Genomic DNA, 19,094 nt, shown 5'->3' with positions numbered 1-19,094 from the left:
AGTGATCATTATTGACATAAATGTTTAATCCCCATATATACAAGTGTCCTCTGTAGCTCAGCTGGTAGAGCACGGCGCTTGTAACGCCAAGGTAGTGGGTTCGATCCCCGGGACCACCCATACACAAAAAATGTATGCACGCATGACTGTAAGTCGCTTTGGATAAAAGTGTCTGCTAAATGGCATATTATTATTATTTTATTATTATCATGTCAGTATAATTTGTTTTATTTCTGATCCAGAAAAGCGCTCACAAAAGCCGCATCTGTAGCTTGTGTTGCTTGCAGTAAACCATTGTTGTTTTCTTTAAGCCTTGAAATTATGTCATCCTTGCATTCTGGCCAGAAAATGACATCTTTGAAAAAAATGACAGCCAAAATGTAATGATAGACAAAAATACTGTTGTGGATTATTTAATGAAGCCTACATGAGCATTATTATTAAGAGTTAGGGTTTTTATGGAGAACTTTAGCTTTAATCAATTAAAAATACAAAGTGCTTCATTTTATATTGATATGTAGATTGTCTATCACACATTTTGCTGCAATCCATATCACTTTTGTTTACAATGTTTTAATTAATTAAAAGTTGTTCTTCAGTAACGTTATTTTCGCAGACGAGTAGCCTCGATGTAGGCATCATTTGGGTAAGTAATAGTCTGCAATTAAACATGATAACTACATCATTCTACTACCAGGAGATTCTAGTCTAATCATATTTTTTCAGTTGTTATATGACATTACTCAGTTAAACGTTTTCCTATATAGATTTCGTTGTTCTTGATGTTACTTAATTCGGGTGGGAGTAGTGAACGCAGACAATGGCCATTTCCGCAGTCTAGTATCAAGCTGGCTTGGCGCGGTAAAAACGTAATTTTATCTGGTCTGCTAGTTTATTCCGGTGTTCCTTTCGTTGCAGCCACGGATATTTTAGGGCAGAGCTCCGTGTAATCTCCCGGTAGTATTGTTTTGAGGAAACCAGCGCTAACACAGTGGTACCTGAGAAGTTTAGCTTGTTAGTTGCAATCGACCCTTTATACTTACAAAGCAATTGAGGTTGGGTCTGTCATCATACATGACATAAGGGAGTTTGCAAATTATAACCAACGTAATTATGTTGATTGAAAGAACTGACCTGGGAACCGGCATCACAACTCTTGGCCTCACTCCTCATCCTTTCCCTTCTGTGACAGAGAGGATGGATGGATTATGAGAAGATTAAAATTTTACTGTGTACTGTAAAATATTTTATACTGTGTACTCTGGTTGAAATTTTACAATGGGGAACTTCAACAGGTATGTATAGTTACTTGGTAACAAATTATGCATTTATTACTTATTTTCTTCAGGAATACATGGGTGAATATCGAGAATTGAAATGACCATTAAACAGAGTCCCAGATACCAGACTTTAAAACTATTTAAGGTTGAGGCTTTTGCCATGGGAAGCTGCAAAATTACAACCATTACAACACTGTACATTGACAGCAAATTCACTGACCTTGGAGCCGGCATCACGACTCTTGGCTCTCATCTTGTTGACCTGAGACTCAGCAATATCAGCCCTCTCTTCTGCCTCATCCAGTTCATGCTGAATCTTACGGAACTTGCCCAAATTGGCATTGGCTTGTTCCTCCTGTGAAAAATGTTAAATAGGATTTAAGTTTCTAGCAAACACAACAATTTGAGAATTACAAATGCATCAGTTGGATGATGGAAGGTTTTCTACTTACGGCCTCCTCTGAAGTTCTCTTGTAGGATTTGACCTTCAGCTGCAGTTTGTCCACCAGGTCCTGCAGACGGCTCAAATTCTTACGGTCTTCCTCAGTCTGCACCCAAAAATAATGGAATAAATCATAAGTCATACTGAATACAATATAAATGTTACATTTGATTCTGAACATGTTAATAGTGCACTTTCAACTTAAAGTTTATGATGTACCTGGTATGTGAGCTCCTTGATGCGTCTCTCATATTTACGGACTCCTTTCACAGAATCACTGCTCCTCCTTTGCTCCATTTCCACTTCACTCTCTAGCTCTCTCACCTAGAAAGATATGATCAACGTTAACACACCATTTCCAATTATTTTGTTAGTTACCACTACTTTCAATATTGAAGATAGAAATATGTCTAGAAATATGAAATGTGACATTGAATTAATAGAAAGGAATGTAGCTTAGACACTTACTCTGGCCTCCAGCTTCTGGATCTGCTTCTTGCCACCCTTCATGGCAATTTGTTCAGCTTCATCCAGGCGGTGCTGCAGGTCCTTGATAGTCTGCTCCATGTTCTTTTTCATGCGCTCCAGGTGAGCACTGGTGTCCTGCTCCTTCTTCAGCTCCTCTGCCATCATGGCAGCATCAGTAATGGCCTTCTTGGCCTTTTCCTCAGCATTTCTGCACTCCTGCACAGCCTCCTCCACTTCATTCTGAAGCTGGGATGTGTCGCCCTCTAGCTTCTTCTTCTGGCTCAGTAAGCTGGTGTTCTACATATACAGTGGGGAGAACAAGTATTTGATACACTGCCGATTTTGCAGGTTTTCCTACTTACAAAGCATGTAGAGGACTGTAATTTTTATCATAGGTACACTTCAACTGTGAGAGACGGAATCTAAAACAAAAATCCTGAAAATCACATTGTATGATTTTTAAGTAATTAATTTGCATTTTATTGCATGACATAAGTATTTGATCACCTACCAACCAGTAAGAATTCCGGCTCTCACAGACCTGTTAGTTTTTCTTTAAGAAGCCCTCCTGTTCTCCACTCATTACCTGTATTAACTGCAACTGTTTGAACTCGTTACCTGTATAAAAGACACCTGTCCACACACTCAATCAAACATACTCCAACCTCTCCACAATGGCCAAGACCAGAGAGCTGTGTAAGGACATCAGGGATAAAATTGTAGACCTGCGCAAGGCTGGGATGGGCTACAGGACAATAGGCAAGCAGCTTGGTGAGAAGGCAACAACTGTTGGCGCAATTATTAGAAAATGGAAGAAGTTCAAGATGACGGTCAATCACCCTCGGTCTGGGGCTCCATGCAAGATTTCACCTCGTGGGGCATCAATGATCATGAGGAAGGTGAGGGATCAGCCCAGAACTACACGGCAGGACCTGGTCAATGACCTGAAGAGAGCTGGGACCACAGTCTCAAAGAAAACCATTAGTAACAAACTACGCCGTCATGGATTAAAATCCTGCAGCGTACGCAAGGTCCCCCTGCTCAAGCCAGCGCATGTCCAGGCCCGTCTGAAGTTTGCCAATGACCATCTGGATGATCCAGAGGAGGAATGGGAGAAGGTCATGTGGTCTGATGAGACAAAAATATAGCTTTTTGGTCTAAACTCCACTCGCCGTGTTTGGAGGAAGAAGAAGGTTGAATACAACCCCAAGAACACCATCCCAACCGTGAAGCATGGAGTTGGAAACATCATTCTTTGGGGATGCTTTTCTGCAAAGGGGACAGGACGACTGCACTGTATTGAGGGGAGGATGGATGCGGCCATGTATCGCGAGATCTTGGCCAACAACCTCCTTCCCTCAGTAAGAGCATTGAAGATGGGTCGTGGCTGGGTCTTCCAGCATGAAATGACCCGAAACACACAGCCAGGGCAACTAAGGAGTGGCTCCGTAAGACGCATCTCAAGGTCCTGGAGTGGCCTAGCCAGTCTCCAGACCTGTACCCAATAGAAATTCTTTGGAGGGAGCTGAAAGTCCGTATTGCCCAAGCGACAGCCCCGAAACCTGAAGGATCTGGAGAAGGTCTGTATGGAGGAGTGGGCCAAAATCCCTGCTGCAGTGTGTGCAACCCTGGTCAAGACCTACAGGAAATGTATGATCTCTGTAATCGCAAACAAAGGTTTCTGTACCAAATATTAAGTTCTGCTTTTCTGATGTATCAAATACTTATGTCATGCAATAAAATGCAAATTAATTACTTAAAAATCATACAATGTGATTTTCTGGATTTTTGACTTCGATTCCGTCTCTCACAGTTGAAGTGTAACTATGATAAAAATTACAGACCTCTACATGCTTTGTAAGTAGGAAAACCTGCAAAATCGGCAGTGTATCAAATACTTGTTCTCCCCACTGTATATGAAACGTTATTCGTATATTACCTCTACATACCTCAAGTAGCAGATATTTAAGGAGATCCCTAATTGTTATCTATTACTGTCTTACCTGTGAGTGCAGCAGCTGAACTCTCTCACTAACATCAAGCAGTTCCTGCTCAGCCAGTTTGCGGCCTCTCTCAGTCTGCTCCACCAGGGCTCTCAGCTCATCCAGTTCAGCCTGCATCAGGTTGTTGTGTCTCTCCACAATGGCAATGTTCTCCTTCAAGTCATCACTGACACGAAGAGCATCATCCAGCTGCAGTTGAGAATCCTGTAGAGAGAATTTTACTATATTTATTTTATTGTTACACAGTGTGGCTTTTTTTTAAGGCAAATGCAATGTTTTTAATTCAATGGTGTGGAAATATTACCTTCAGATGGGAATGGAGACCCTTAAGTTGCTTCTGGGCCTCGGATGCCTGCCTGTTGGCCTGGCTGAGCTGGATCTCCATCTCATTGAGATCTCCCTCCATCTTCTTCTTCAGCCTGAGAGCTTCATTCCTGCTGCGAGTCTCTGACTCCAGGGAGCTTTGCAGGGTATCCACAACTCTCTGCTGGTTCCTCTTATTCATCTCCATTTCCTCATCCTTCTCCACCATCTTCCGTTCAATGTCAGCTTTCACCTGATTAAACTCCAGCTGAGCTCTCATGATCTTGCCCTCCTCATGCTCCAGGGAGCCCTATGAGAACACAGCCACCCATAGTTTGTAAAATCTTTAAATGTAATTCTGGTACTTTCACTACGAGTAAATATTTTCCAGTCTCACCTCAGCTTCCTCTAGAGCAGACTGTATCTCAGCCTTCTCCTGCTCCAGCTGTTTACGGATCTTTTCCAGTTCATGGATGTTCTTTCCTCCCTCACCAAGCTGCTCAGTCAGGTCAGAAATTTCCTCTGTGGAAAGACATAATTGTACATCAAAATCTTTTTGTGATAACTGATCTCTATAACATATCAATCTTTAATTGACTAAGATATATAGGCCATTAATTCTTATGCTCTGACCTTGGAGGTTCTTGTTCTCCCTCTTCATGGTCTCCAGATGATCCAGAGACTCCTCATAAGAGTTCTTGAGTTTGAAGAGCTCAGTGCTAAGAGATCTGGCCTCTTTCTGGGAGCTCTCCAACTCAGTCTGAGACTCCTCAAACTTCTGCTTCCACTCAGCCAGGACCTGGAAGTCATACATGTATTGTAGGTAGTTGGAATACAGTGTATGATTAAGATAAGATATACTTTATTGTCCATTAACTTACAGAGAACCGAAATGTGTCTTTATGCTCACAACCCAACCCCCCGTGACACACAGGGGCTGGAAGCAATGGGTCAGCTGCAGTGCAGCGCCCTTGGAGCAATTATTGGGTGTTAAGTAACTTGCTCAAGGGAACAACAGCAGGCGGTGGTACTGTAGGATGTAGTAACTCCGCACCAGGTTTTCCCATCTGAGGGTGTTGGCCCACATCTCTAACCACTAGGCTCCCTGCCACCCCTATCATGTACTATAATTAAGGCTAATATTACTTTTTTCTTACCTTGTCAAAGTTCCTTTGCTTCTTGTCCAGAGAGGCAGCAGCTGCATTGGATCTCTCCACATCCACCATGAGATCTTCAATCTCATTCTGGAGTCTGTGTTTAGTCTTCTCCAGGGATGAACATTTAGCATTTACAGCTTCCACAGCTTCCTCTGCATCCTGCAGACGCTGAGCCAGCTTCTTCCTAGATTGACATAGATGAGAAACACATTTCAGAACGTCTTTTCTGGCTGATATACAATATAATGGTTGATTAACAGCTAATCAATGTATTATTTATTCATCATGTACTTTTGTGTATCGCTCATTCACCCAATATTCAACAGCCTGAAAAGTAAGAGAAAGTAAGAAAACATCCTTACTTTGCATCCTCAAGCTCCTCAGTCTTCTGGATGGCATCAGTTTCATACTTGGTTCTCCACTGAGCCACCTCAGCATTAGCCTTGGACATGCCACGCTGCAGCTCAGCCTTGGCCTCCTGCTCCTCCTCATACTGCTCCCTCAGTAGATCTGAGTCATGGCGAGCAGACTGCACTGCATGGGCAAGTGCATTCTTTGCCTGGTAATGACATAAAAAAAATATATAAATGTGACTTGTTTCAGGAAACTAGGTGTATGTCGCGCGTCACTACTTCACAGGACAGGCATTTTAACCTAAAAGTTTTTTGTGTTTTTATCAAAATGTGTTTTTTGACAGAAATGCCTTCTGGAACATGTGAACTTTCATGTGCCTTAATAACAACGTTGTATGCCATCTGTAAATGCGAGTAAAGTTGTTAAATTACGAGCCTTGTTGATTTAGCCACGGAAAAAGACCGGAACCTTCCCGCTAGCCATGATTGGCTGAGATAATGGATGTGCACGACATGTCGAGAGATGAGTTTGGATTGGTCTGCCATGTAGCATGCTTCTGTCTATAACAAAAGGCTGTTCAGTATGTGTAGGTAATCATTTCTAACACTGCTTTTTTTTTTAAGATATCACGAATAACTGCAAAAGTGTTGCTAATGCTCTTGACTTTCTGGAGGACCAAGTTTTGAAATCAGTGTAATGCCCGGTGGAAGCAGAGTATGATAGCTAAGGAGATGGAGAAATTTCTGGCATTTGATTGCAAATATGCGGATGGAGTCGAAAAGAGAACACCCAGATGGCTGTTGTATAAAACACCTGTCTGGATTATATCTTCAAACTAAGCGCTGCCATGGCATCCGTGACAGAGAGGGAGAAGCGTTCATCCATTTATACGGGTAAGATAATCTAGCTGGCTACATTTTCAGATATTAGACGTTTCTAATTTTGTCAGAAAGCTGTTGTCATTGGAAGTTAAAGCGTACTGTTAACTTGCTAGCTAACGTTACATGTATGAACTGTGTCGTAATATTATTCGTATCTCAGAGCCATTTTTATTGGTAGTTATAGCCTAATGTTAGCTAGCTAGCTAACATTGAATCTAGTTGGTTAGCTACCTGCAGATTCATTCCAGGGTGGTAACGTTATGAGTTGGGATTATGGTTAATTGTTTAGCTAGCTAGCTACATGTCTAAACAAAAGACTCCACTATGCAAGGTACCATTTCACTGTACCGTTTACACCTTCCGTATCCTGTGCATGTGACGAAGAAACGTTGATTTTATTTGATATAGTGTGTGTTTAGCAGAGACCGTAATGTGAAGAACAACATGACCTGCAAGTCAAATTAGGATACAACGTTAGGCCAACGAGACAGTGTCCAAGTTCTAAAATTCTCTGGTAGAATGCCCTGCTTTTAAAGTTGTATTATGTCACACTCACAACCGTAAGCTATTTTCTGTAATTAGCTTGCCATTAACATGTAAATAGTGATCTTGTTGTGAGTTTATTTTCCTGCAATAATAAATAAAATTAGCTAAAGTTAAGACGATGTTCGCTATTTGATGTGGTCATTATTTGAACTGGCAAGCCAGCTAACTTAACATGAGCTACCTAGCTAACAAGCTAGAAACTAACCAAAACATTGTTTAGAAAGTTGCTTTTAGTTGCTTAGTTTGCTCATTTTTAAACGGATGGGTTTATTGGTGTTAAAATACACCAGTTATGCTATTTTGGACCACCAGGCTGCTGATGTCATGCATGTGAATCCTTAAAGAGATGGGTGGGGCTAAGGCTTAAGAGAATGTGAACGATTCTGAATGGGTGTAGACAAAGAAGAGCTCTCCAGTACGTGTACCAAAACATTCAAGGGCCATTTATTTTTCAACTTTCAAAATATAATTACTTTCCCATTGTTTCTCAACTGTAGTGTATGATACACCATTTTCTAGCTCTGAGTCTCTACTTTTATCCAATGTAGAAAACAAAATTTCAAATTTTGCTACATAAAACCGAATCGAGCCGGTTGGTCACAAATGTAGTTAGATAAGGAACACTGCATTATTTGTCTAAATACCTTGACTTCCTCCTCCAGTTGTCTCTTGAGGTCTTCAATCTGCTGAACATTGGACTGCTTACCTCTGGTCAGTTGGGAGACCAGAGAGTCCTTCTCCTCCAACTGTCTGGCAAGTTCACCTGTTTTCATGCAATTCAAATTATATTACTTAATCTGGTTATTTATTGTGGCTGTTTATGTGAATGTCCAGGTTTTTTGTTAATATACCATTCTCAGTTTGAAGCTTTGCTTTCTGCATGGTGAAATCATTGATGGATCGCTGTCCTTCCTCAGCTTTCGTCCTGTATTCACTCATCTGGTCCTCTAGAGTGCGGCACATTTTCTCCAAGTTTGTCTAAAAGCAGATTTGTTTTTGAATGACAGAACAGCGTCACTAGATTGTATCTTTAAAAAGCATGTATAGAAAACATTTTATTTAGATTTACCAATGATACCACATACTTTGGACTTGACAATCTGCTCCATGTTGGAGACCACATCATCCAGCTCCAGCCTGAGCTCACTCTTCTCTTTCTCGAGCTTCTGCTTCACTCTCTGAAGGTTGTCAATCTGTTCTCCCAGGTCAGCTACACTGTCAGCATTTTTCTTCCTCAGAGTTGCAGCTGTAGCTTCATGCTGCAGAGTAGCTTCTTCAAGGTCTCTGCGCACCTTCTGGAACTCAGCCTCCCTCTTCTTGTTCATCTCAATCTGGGCAGCAGTGGCTCCACCAGCCTCCTCCAGCCTCTCACTGATCTCTTCTAGTTCTCTGGCCAAGTCTGCCCTCTGTTTCTCCACCTTGGCACGGGCAGCTCTCTCAGCCTCCAGCTCTTCTTCTAATTCCTCAATGCGGGCCTGAAATGGTAGGAATTCAGTTTGTCTAGTTCAAATGTAACTTTCATGAATAAAATGTTTTAACAATTGTCTTGAATTACCTGCAGCTCCTTCAGTTTTTTCTGAAGCTGGGCACCCAAGGCCTGCTCATCTTCAATCTTGCTGTTGAGTTGGCTCATCTCAAAGTCCTTCCTGTTGAGAAGAATATGCATTTATAGTGTTTTCTATTGAATAATACTTTGTAAAAACTTTTTGATCTGTGATCTTACTTCTTCATTCTCTCCTCCAGCTGCTGCTTGTCATTCTCCAGGTCCATTAGGCTCTCCTGGGTCAACTTCAAGTCTCCCTCCAGCTTTCTCTTGGCTCTCTCAAGGTCCATTCTCACCTTCTTCTCTTGCTCCAGAGATCCTTCAAGCTGATAGAATATTTATTAAACCAATATTCGGAGTAACCAATTATTTCACTGTAGCCTGTTTTTAGGATATTACTAATTTTGTTTTACTTTTTATGAATTCCTATTTCATACTCACGTCATCAACTTGCTGTTCCAGTTTGGCTTTGGCCTTGGTCAGCGTGTTGACTTTGTCCTCCTCACTTTGCAAGTCATCCAGCGTTTGCTGATGAGCCTCCTGCAGAGCCTTCTTCTCCTTGGTCAGCTTGGCAATGATTTCGTCCAGAGCTGCCATCTCCTCAGTAAGGTTTTTAACCTAAGGACACAGAACAGTGTCATTACACTTTTATCCAAACAATTTAATTGTAGTTTTAACATCACAAGAAATAATCATTTATGTTACCTTGTTCTCTGTGGCATGCTTTTCCTTCTCCACTTTAGCCAGAGTGAGCTCCAGATCATCAATGTCCTTCTTGAGTTCTGAGCACTCATCCTCCAGCTTCCTCTTCTTTGCAGTTAGCTCTGAATTCATCTCCTCCTCATCCTCCAGTCTTTCTGTCAGCTCTTTGGCTTTGGCCTCAAGCTGGATTTTGCTTTTGATCAGACCCTCACATCTCTCTTCAGCATCAACAATAGTGTCTTCTTGCTGTCAATGAGTCAATATATTGTAAGTATATAAAATTATCCAATGCTTAGAAGTTTGTTTGGTGGAAAGATATTTGGACACTACAAATGCTCGACAAATGCTCTCCTGATTGTATGTATCTATTTAGCAAATCATGTCTCTTTTCTCTCTGTTTTTCAATTTCTCTTGTTAGCTCTTAGCTAAAAGCTAACTAGAAAGGCAATTTTGACCAAACATGTGACTGTAGCAAAGAAACTGTAGTGCAGTTAAAGTTACTCACAGTTTGGACAGCGAGCTGCAGGTCATTCTTCTCTTGGAGAAGGGACACCATCTTTTCTTCCAGCTCCTTTTTACGGGCTTCAGATTTAGCATAAGCCTCTTTAAGCTTCAGGAATTCTTCCTTCATGTTGGCCATCTCCTTCTCAGTCTCTGCTGACTTCAGCAGAGGTTTGATCTTGAAGTACATCTTCATCCAGGGCCAATTCTTGACACCCATGAAGGCACGAATGTTCCATTGGATCACAAGCAAGGCATCCCTGTGAAATTGTAATAAAATATAGTTAAATACAACCTTTCCTCACCCCTAACATATTGTCTGCAAACGTTTAAGCTATTCTCATTCCTACCTGCGGTCAACAATTTTCTGGAACTCAATTCTGGCAAGTAGACCACGTGATCTGGCCTGGATGCCAGTGATGATAAGAGCGAGACGATCGTCTCTCATCTCCTCAAGTAGACCCAGGAGACCAGCCTTGAAGAACACCTAAAGATACAAAAAGGACATAATGTGGTGCTTAGATGTTCTTGTATTTGGTAGGATTGTATCTTTCTGCCAAATGACCATAAATAACTTGAATGTGGTATCCCCCAGTTTCCCAAAACTTTCTTGCCTCTAGGAAAATGGCACAAATTGACAACAAGTTGGCCCTGTATTGAGCAACTGATTTTACAACTTCCGACCCAGCATGTTGACCAAGAGTTGCTAAATTTGGCAAGGTCTTTAAAAACATGTACAGGAAGTATATCTCAAACAGTATGTCCACTATGCTTTTAATTGCTCACTGTATATCTGGATCTACTACAGTATGGCGCTATAGCAAGTATTTATTTTTATCTTTTGACTTTACCCATTTGCCCTAGAGACAGATGAAATGAGATAAGCATGATCAGTGGTACATCAGCAGTTATTTCAAAAGGCATTGCTCAGGTTGGCCGGCTGGTGATGTATTGTTAATGTAATGCTTGGACCCCGTAATTGCTGCTACTTTTCCATCCTGGAATTTATGCTAAGTTCATAACCAAGTGGTAGGTCGCAATTTACCATTTGAATACATTCACATGCTTTGAACATGTTGAGAAACGCTGATTGGCTAATGGCCATAAACTAAAAGTACAGCTATCATTGCTTGTAAACAAATTATAGTGTTCAAAAACCATATTAATAGATTGCTTTTTATGAATCATATTTTGTCCGATAATGCTGTTATCGAGGTAATTTCCTTAGTAAGGGACGTCAGAGGTCAGCATGTGGGAGAAGTGGGATCTCAGGATGATAGACAAGTTTCCCACTAGTAATTACCAGTTGAAGGGGAGTTCAAGTGGATTATTTAGAGTCGTATGTGGTAAATTCCTACTTTCTACTTGGTTACGAATGCACCATTAGATAATTTACCTTAGTGTGTCCTAATCTGTACTGGGTGTGGTCAATGTCCAAAGTGCCCAGCAATTTTTCTGATGCCTTCATGTTGTCCATGAACTGACCCTCAGGGATAGCATTTGGATTGAGGATGCGGTATCTGAATTTAAATCAGAAAGCAATTATCTTCAAAAATGGAAGACTTGAATAGGTAAAGAGTTGAATTTATTTTGGAAAGGAAATGAAAGACTATTTTTACCTTTGTTTGAAGTCAGCATACAGGATCCTGTTGGGGAAGCCCTTTCTGCAGATCCTGATGCCTTCCAGCACACCGTTACAGCGCAGCTGGTGCATGACCAGAGGATTCTCCATGGCCCCAGGAGTCTTGGTCTCGTTGGGGATGATGCAACGCACAAAGTGGGGGTGAGTAGACCTCAAGTTGGTCATGAGTTTACCCAAGTTCTCCTGTGAGTATGACAAATGTAAAATTTTCCATCAGTGAATGAGTCTCTAAATACCTCTCGAGTCACAACGGCATTTAATGCTAACATACCAATACACAACATACTGGTATTTCAAATTTAGTGCAAATATAATACATTTGTTAATTATCTTCCATGTGAAAACATCAGAAATATATTGATCTAAGCTCAGATTTACCCTGTGCAATGCAGACACAGTCTGGAAGGAAGAGCCTTTCTTCTTTTTTCCTCCAGCTGCTTTTTCTTCAGGTGCTGTATGATAATGAAATAACAATTCAAATATACTATTATTACTACTATCATGTAGATCAGGGGTCTCCAACAGGTCGATAGCTAGCTACCAGTCGCTCGCAGCCAACCTATGAGTTGCTCGCCAAACAATTCTGAAAGTATACGCAATTTTCATATTCCACCGCAAGGTGTCATAAACAAATCTCACAAGTAGGCCTATCAGACACCGCAAGCTCCCAGCTACTACCTAATCAATGGAACATTATCCCACCCCTGGTTAGCCACTATAGGCTTAAAAAGCCAAACCTGACACAATATCTGCCAATTAATTTCCAGCAATATTACCTGTCTGTTTGTGTGGTGCGCGTGTTTGTTTGTCATTCCGTGTGTAGCCAGTTGATGATTACGGTCTTGTGGGTTGACAGAAATACTTTCCCCAAAACCTTCTCAATTAAACATTAACTGCAAAGTAGGCTTACCTGGCAGAAGTATACAGTGTCATGATTAAGTATATAATTTGTATCTATTATTTGCAAACTTTGCTATGAAATGAGCAGCAGCATTGCTAGACCGGCACATTACACTGTACATTCTTCACATGCTAGATGCGCAATTAAAGGGGCCAGATGCGCAATTAAAGGGGAATTAAACTCAAAATTAAAAATGATCTTCTGATATGATTTAAGCATTGACATCGACTCAGAACATCCCATTTCGTTGTTTCTCTATGAACAATTTTAATTTTGGGAGTAAAAAAAGTACAAAATCTAAAACCAGGAAAAATAAAACTGAGAAAACAATTTCAGAAAATATAAACCATAATTAGGGATAAAAAACTGATTTTATAGGGCCCCCCTTATAGTTGTTTTATGAACCATTATTTTACCAGGTATATTGACAGGAAACATAGTGCACTACTTTCTCTTATACACTAAGGACTCGAGGAAGAATTGCAGGGGAGAGGAGAAGAGTGCCTATTTGAAAGCTAGAAAAAAATGATTAGCTCAAAACATGATTCATTTTTTAAAAGTAGCTCTCATAGTAGAAAAGGTTGGAGAGACTCCTGATATAGATTGTTATGTATTTTAGTGGTTTGTAGTGTTTGCAGATAGAAACATATAGTACCTCCTTCTGCACCAGCATAGTTTGCAAAGAGGTTGGCCAGGAACTTAAGACTTGACTTCTGGAACAGTCCGACCACAGTCTCATTCAGCGGATCCTTGTTCTTCACCAGCCAGTTACCAATGTTGTAGTCAACAATGCCAGCATAGTGAACCATGGAGAAATGGGCCTCTGGTTTACCCTTAACAATCCTAGGCTTCTGGAAGCATGCATTTTTGCCCAGATGGTTTTCATACAGCTTAGCTTTGAATGTATTATCACTGGCCTTGGGGAACATGCACTCCTCTTCAAGGATGGACATGATACCCATGGGCTAGTGGAAGGAAAGAATGAAAATAAATTAATACTAAGGGAAAAGCATAGTGAATAAATATCAGAATAATTTGTCATTGAAGCACATTGATGAAGATTGCCCTTGTAATGTTTGAAATCTCAAAGAATACTCTGTACACATCATATAAACTACTGCACAACTGAAGACACCAACCCTTTCAATGAGGTCAATGCAGGCAGCCAAGTCCATGCCAAAGTCAATGAACTCCCAGACGATGCCCTCTTTCTTATACTCTTCCTGCTCCAGCACAAACATGTGGTGGTTGAAGAACTGCTGCAGCTTCTCATTAGTGAAGTTGATGCACAGCTGCTCAAAGGTGTTGAACTGGAAGGGAAGTTCAGTTACTTTATTTTGTCAGCTGTAATGTTCTAGATGACATGTTATAAAATTTACATCAAACACTCACATCAAAGATCTCAAAGCCAGCAATGTCCAGCACACCAATGTAGTGCTGACGAGCGTTCTTAGTGTCCAATGTAAGGTTGATTCTTATCACCATCCAGAGGAACATGTTCTCGTAAATTTTCTTTGCCAGTGCACCAATAGAGTAGTACACCTACAAAATATTAAGAAAATAAAATACCAAAACATAGCCTCAACATAAACACCTAGAAACAGATTAGGCCTAGTCCTGGACTAAAAAGCATGCTCAATGGGGAATGACAGGTATGAACATCTTAGCAACTTTATAGACAAGTTTTATGCTGAATATTAATTACTTTTTTGGGAGACTCACCTGGTTGACATTCTGACCTTTGGTGACCCACTCATTTCCAACTTTGACCCTTGGGTTACACAAGCCCTTGACCATGTCAGCAGAGTTCAGGCCCATCAGATATGCAGCTTTGTCAAGATCTAGAAAGGCCAAGTTTTATGATTGAAAGAGGCAATCTAACAGATTTTTCAGATACTACTTTATAATGAAGTGAGAGGTTTTAAATCCTCAGCACTCACCCTCAGTGCCATCTGCCTCTGCTTGCTCCTCCCGCTGCTTATTCTTGAACTTCATGTTGCCGTAGTGCATGATGGCACCAGTCAGCTTATAAATGCCATTCTTCTCCTCTTGGGAGAAGCCCAGCACATCAAAGGCATCCTAGTTCCAAAAAGGCCATTGTTTTGTATTGGAGAAAGAGTTGGATACAAGTGGAAAATTATTGTATGTACAGTATGTACATATTTTACTCACATCAGTAGCCATTAGCTCATCTGCATCATTAATGGAAGTTACAGCAATCTCTCCTTGGGAGATGAAGGCATAGTCATAGGGATTGCTAGTGATGAGTAGCATCTCTGAAAAGAATTGAACAGCACAGTTTAATTTGTGTTCATGCTGTGGTATAGCTCATAACATAATCTACTCAGTATTAGGGTTGGGGTCAATTAGAAAATTGGCATTGTGTTATATTATAAGTAGACAGGAAAGCAAATTAGTCAGAGTTTCTAAAAACTGCAGCTGGTGATTGTTTTGTGTTCATTGAATTTCAATGTTGTGTGCTTAAATGGCATTTAAATAATTGCACCTTTCTGATGGACAAAGGAAATGTTCCAACATAAATCACCTACATTGTGTTGTGAGTTTTACAGTGGAGGGATGGGGGTAGCACACTGCCTGGGCTGGTTACATCATAAGAATTTTATTGGATTTCATCAGAAATCTTAAGTTTAATCCAGAATTGATCTCAACCCTACTCAGTTTGATGATTCAATACTCACCCAGCAGTTCTGGTTTCTGTTGGGACAGGATCTGGTAGAAGATGTGATAGTCTCTCTCAGCCTTGAGCTGGAAAGTTACACGTGACTTCTCCAGAAGATCTGATCAGTATGGAAAGTGCTTTTGGTATTAATGTGTTTCCTGTCAAAGAGATCTGTTCAAACCTGGGCAAATTGAGTATTGTACTCACAAGTCTCAATGTCAGCAGACGAAAGCTTCCCAGTGACTCCAAAATGAATTCGGATGAATTTACCCTGGAAGTTATTGTCAAAGCAGAAATTAATAATCACATTAGATCTGGGTTCAAGTAGTATTTGTTTTCTTTTTTGAATACCTTAGTAGGTGCGCATGATTGAGCTTGCATGGTGTAATGGAACTGATGGAATAGTCCTAAAAGTTTTAATTCCACCTATCTGGTTCTCAATCAGACACTGAAAATATTTTAAAGAAAACAAATACTATTTAAACCCAGCTCTGTTGCACACATACAGTCCCAAAAGGGAAGATTAGTTGATGGACACGAGGAAGATTAGCTGACGTCATGACATCAACTAATTGTATCCTAATAAATTTCAACCACAGAATATAACAGATAAGATTAACATTTACATTTTTACATTTACGTCATTTAGCAGACGCTCTTATCCAGAGCAACTTACAGTTAGTGCACACATTTTTTATTTATTTTTTATACTGGCCCCCCGTGGGAAACGAACCCACAACCCTGGCGTTGCAAACGCCATGCTCTAACAACTGAGCTACCTCCCTGCCGGCCATTCCCTCCCCTACCCTAGACGACGCTGGGCCAATTGTGCGCCGCCCCATTGGTCTCCCGGTTGCGGCCGGCTACGCCAGAGCCTGGATTCGAACCAGGATCTCTACTGGCAAAACTAGCACTGCGATGCAGTGCCTTAGACCACTGCGCCACTCGGGAGACTTGGAGTGATTAACATGTCTGATAAGATTTAAATGATATTTGACTGCAAACAAAGACCAAACGTACAAATCGGGAGGAGTTGTCATTCCTGATGGTCTTGGCATTACCAAAAGCCTCCAGGGCAGGATTGGCCTGGATGATTTGATCCTCCAGGGTCCCCTACAAACCAACAACCATACAGTGTTAAAATGCTGCAATAAAGATCTGTAGTCAACATATGCTTGTCCAGCCATGAAGAATGTTTAATTTAGGAGAAATAATGATGAAGTGATGCTTTTAGGACTTTTTTCCCGCAGCAGTTGCAGAAAAGTTTTTATTTTGGTGATTATTAGTTCTCAAAGATGATCTTATTAAGAAATATATTGGTCCATTATATTTTCAACATACTTATATCTGGTTTTAATTTATCCCAAAATTATTATTTTTATTACAATTTTTTATAGTGGCGGCCACAATTTAGCAGCAGCGGTGCACCGCTGCTAAATGCATATTGGGAAACGCTGAATGATGAACATTTGCATTCTATTTTACCTTTTTTTCTTCTGATGCACTTTTCTTTCCGCTAACAGCAGCAATACTGGCGAAGTACTGGATGACTCTCTTGGTGTTAACAGTCTTTCCAGCACCGGATTCTCCACTGGGATTTAAAAATACAAATGTTGATGTCTCAGAATTTCTCTTAACTTTAAATAGCCTCAAATCGATATAACCTTTGGTTGATGTACTTACGTGATAAGGATTTTCCCTGTCTGTTGAAAGAGAAGTATCAGTAAGTACATAAAGTGTCATAAAAAAAAAATATATGTCACTGTAGACTAGTGCTGAGAGATTAGTGCTTTTTGAGGTCAGTTCGGTTTTGGTTCAATTATTACATTTGTATTTTATTTTTAAACATTAAATGCATTATGAAATAATGACATTAAAATAATTATAGGTTTTTAATGGAAATTCCAAAGCCAAATAATGATAATTCAGTTGCAAAAACATTGAAAGTATTCCATGTCAGGTCCACATTGGGTAGACATCAATAGAAAAATAGAAAATTGCTATAAAACATATTTCAGTTGTGTAAATTACATTTACACTTTAGTCATTTAGCAGACGCTCTTATCCAGAGCGACTTACAGAATGACTTAGTTTTTATTTAATGAATTTATTATTAATGTATTATTCCTTAAAAGTCATCATCTCATCTCTGCTCAGGCAGTAGCAGCCAACCAGCCAGACAAAGTTCTCTCTGCTCCCAGTACTGTACTGTCTTTAGTCATCCTATTCAGCTAGGATACCCTGCCTAAGCATGGTGAGAGCTGTCTGACGTAATAAAACTTTCACAAACTCTCTCTTTCCCCCGCTATTATCATTGTGTTGTTTACATTCCTCTCTCATGCGGTCTATGCGGTCTGTGTGTATCTAACCTAACGTAACAGGCGCAATGGATGAAGGTCATTGTAGTTAATTACCATGTTTCTGCGCTGAACGAGGTTGAATATTTTCTTAATGAAAATCACAACTCCCTTCAGTCCAGCGTCCCACTCTCTCGTTTTGATTTGATTTCTTTAGAGAAACGGCGCGTTGGGCTCACAAAAAAAGAACGATGGTCAATTAGTTATTTAATAACCCCCCCCCACAAAAAAAAAAAAAAAAAAAAAAAAAATGTTGGTTAATCGCTCAGCACTAATTTAGATGACAAGATGACAAGTTATATTTTACCTGACAACATGTACTGGTAGGCATTGTCAGAGATGGAGAAGATGTGAGGTGGAGCTTCACTCCTCTTCTTGCCTCTGTAAGCATTTACAACCGACTGATCGTACACTGGCAGCCACTTGTATGGGTTGACAGTGACACAGAACAGCCCTGAGTAGGTCTGTGAAAGACGAGGATGCCGCAAATTCATTGAATGAATTATTGATGAAATTGAGATTTCAGCAGACTGGTCATTACTTACGTAGATCATCCAGGCTGCGTAACGCTCTTTGAGGTTAAACAGCACAGCGGGCTCGTGCAGGAAGGTGAACATCGCCATGTCCTCAATTTTATCAAATTTTGGCGGGTTCTGGGGGTGGACATCGTCCTCCTTCACAGTAACAGTCTGAAAGAAGAGCAAATTAAATAGTTTTTTTACATTTTCAATGTGCAGAAGTATTCCATTTGAGACAAATCTTAACTTGAGATTAAACACAGTGTAACATTTTCACAAATCAACCATTTACATGTAATGCCTGATTTGCATGAAAGTTAAAGATCTCAAGTTAAGATTCTGCTCTTTGTTGTCTCTTGCTAGAAGGATTTTAATAGTAAACATTAAAGCGCATAACTCAATTCAGTTTGTAACTAATTGTTAATCAATCGTATAGTTATTCTAGTAGAAAAAAGTATTATCTTGTGATTTTCCAGGTCATATATTTTCAGAAATGTTTTTCACCAAAATATTTACCTTTCCAAACTCCGTATCAGCGGTGACTTTAGCCCCATCTCTGCTGGTGATTGTGGCCTTGACGTACTCAACCTCAGGGTCAGGTACATAGCACTCTCTTTTTATGTCAAAGGGTCTAGTCTGGCATTCCATGCGCTCCTTGTCTGATTTACGCAGAAAGGAAGCTGCAGCGCCAAACTCTGCCATCAAACTGTCCCCCATTCTTAAACCTGTAAAGGTATGTATCTATTATTATTAGGTTGAATTTGCTAAACTTCCCGATTTACATGTGCCAGTTCTCTCTGTTGCCGTGGTTTGTTG

General features: G+C 40.4%; 1 protein-coding gene across 1 annotated transcript; it reads right to left on the bottom strand.

Moving 5' to 3' along the window:
* Positions 1-1,162: 1,162 nt before the first annotated feature.
* LOC311101971 (myosin-7-like) lies at positions 1,163-18,995 on the bottom strand (the record flags this gene model as incomplete). The annotated part of the gene is made up of 36 exons (XM_084143200.1): positions 1,163-1,183; positions 1,501-1,635; positions 1,733-1,828; positions 1,942-2,046; positions 2,191-2,487; positions 4,194-4,397; positions 4,498-4,806; positions 4,894-5,018; positions 5,130-5,295; positions 5,654-5,837; positions 6,016-6,212; positions 8,079-8,197; positions 8,286-8,412; positions 8,520-8,909; positions 8,990-9,080; positions 9,158-9,303; positions 9,419-9,595; positions 9,683-9,925; positions 10,185-10,440; positions 10,531-10,667; positions 11,577-11,700; positions 11,800-12,005; positions 12,201-12,274; positions 13,379-13,688; positions 13,863-14,033; positions 14,116-14,265; positions 14,446-14,564; positions 14,664-14,802; positions 14,896-14,999; positions 15,423-15,521; positions 15,611-15,674; positions 16,424-16,516; positions 16,889-17,040; positions 18,068-18,224; positions 18,306-18,449; positions 18,795-18,995. 36 exons carry the CDS (start codon positions 18,993-18,995, stop codon positions 1,163-1,165), a joined length of 5,832 nt encoding a protein of 1,943 aa, XP_083999326.1.
* Between the last annotated feature and the right edge of the window lie 99 nt (positions 18,996-19,094).

Source organism: Coregonus lavaretus, assembly GCF_964263955.1.
Source record: "Coregonus lavaretus genome assembly, chromosome: 2".
Classification (NCBI taxonomy): domain Eukaryota; kingdom Metazoa; phylum Chordata; class Actinopteri; order Salmoniformes; family Salmonidae; genus Coregonus; species Coregonus lavaretus.
Note: the sequence above shows the minus strand (reverse complement) of the source record. Positions and strands in the feature narration are given on the sequence as shown.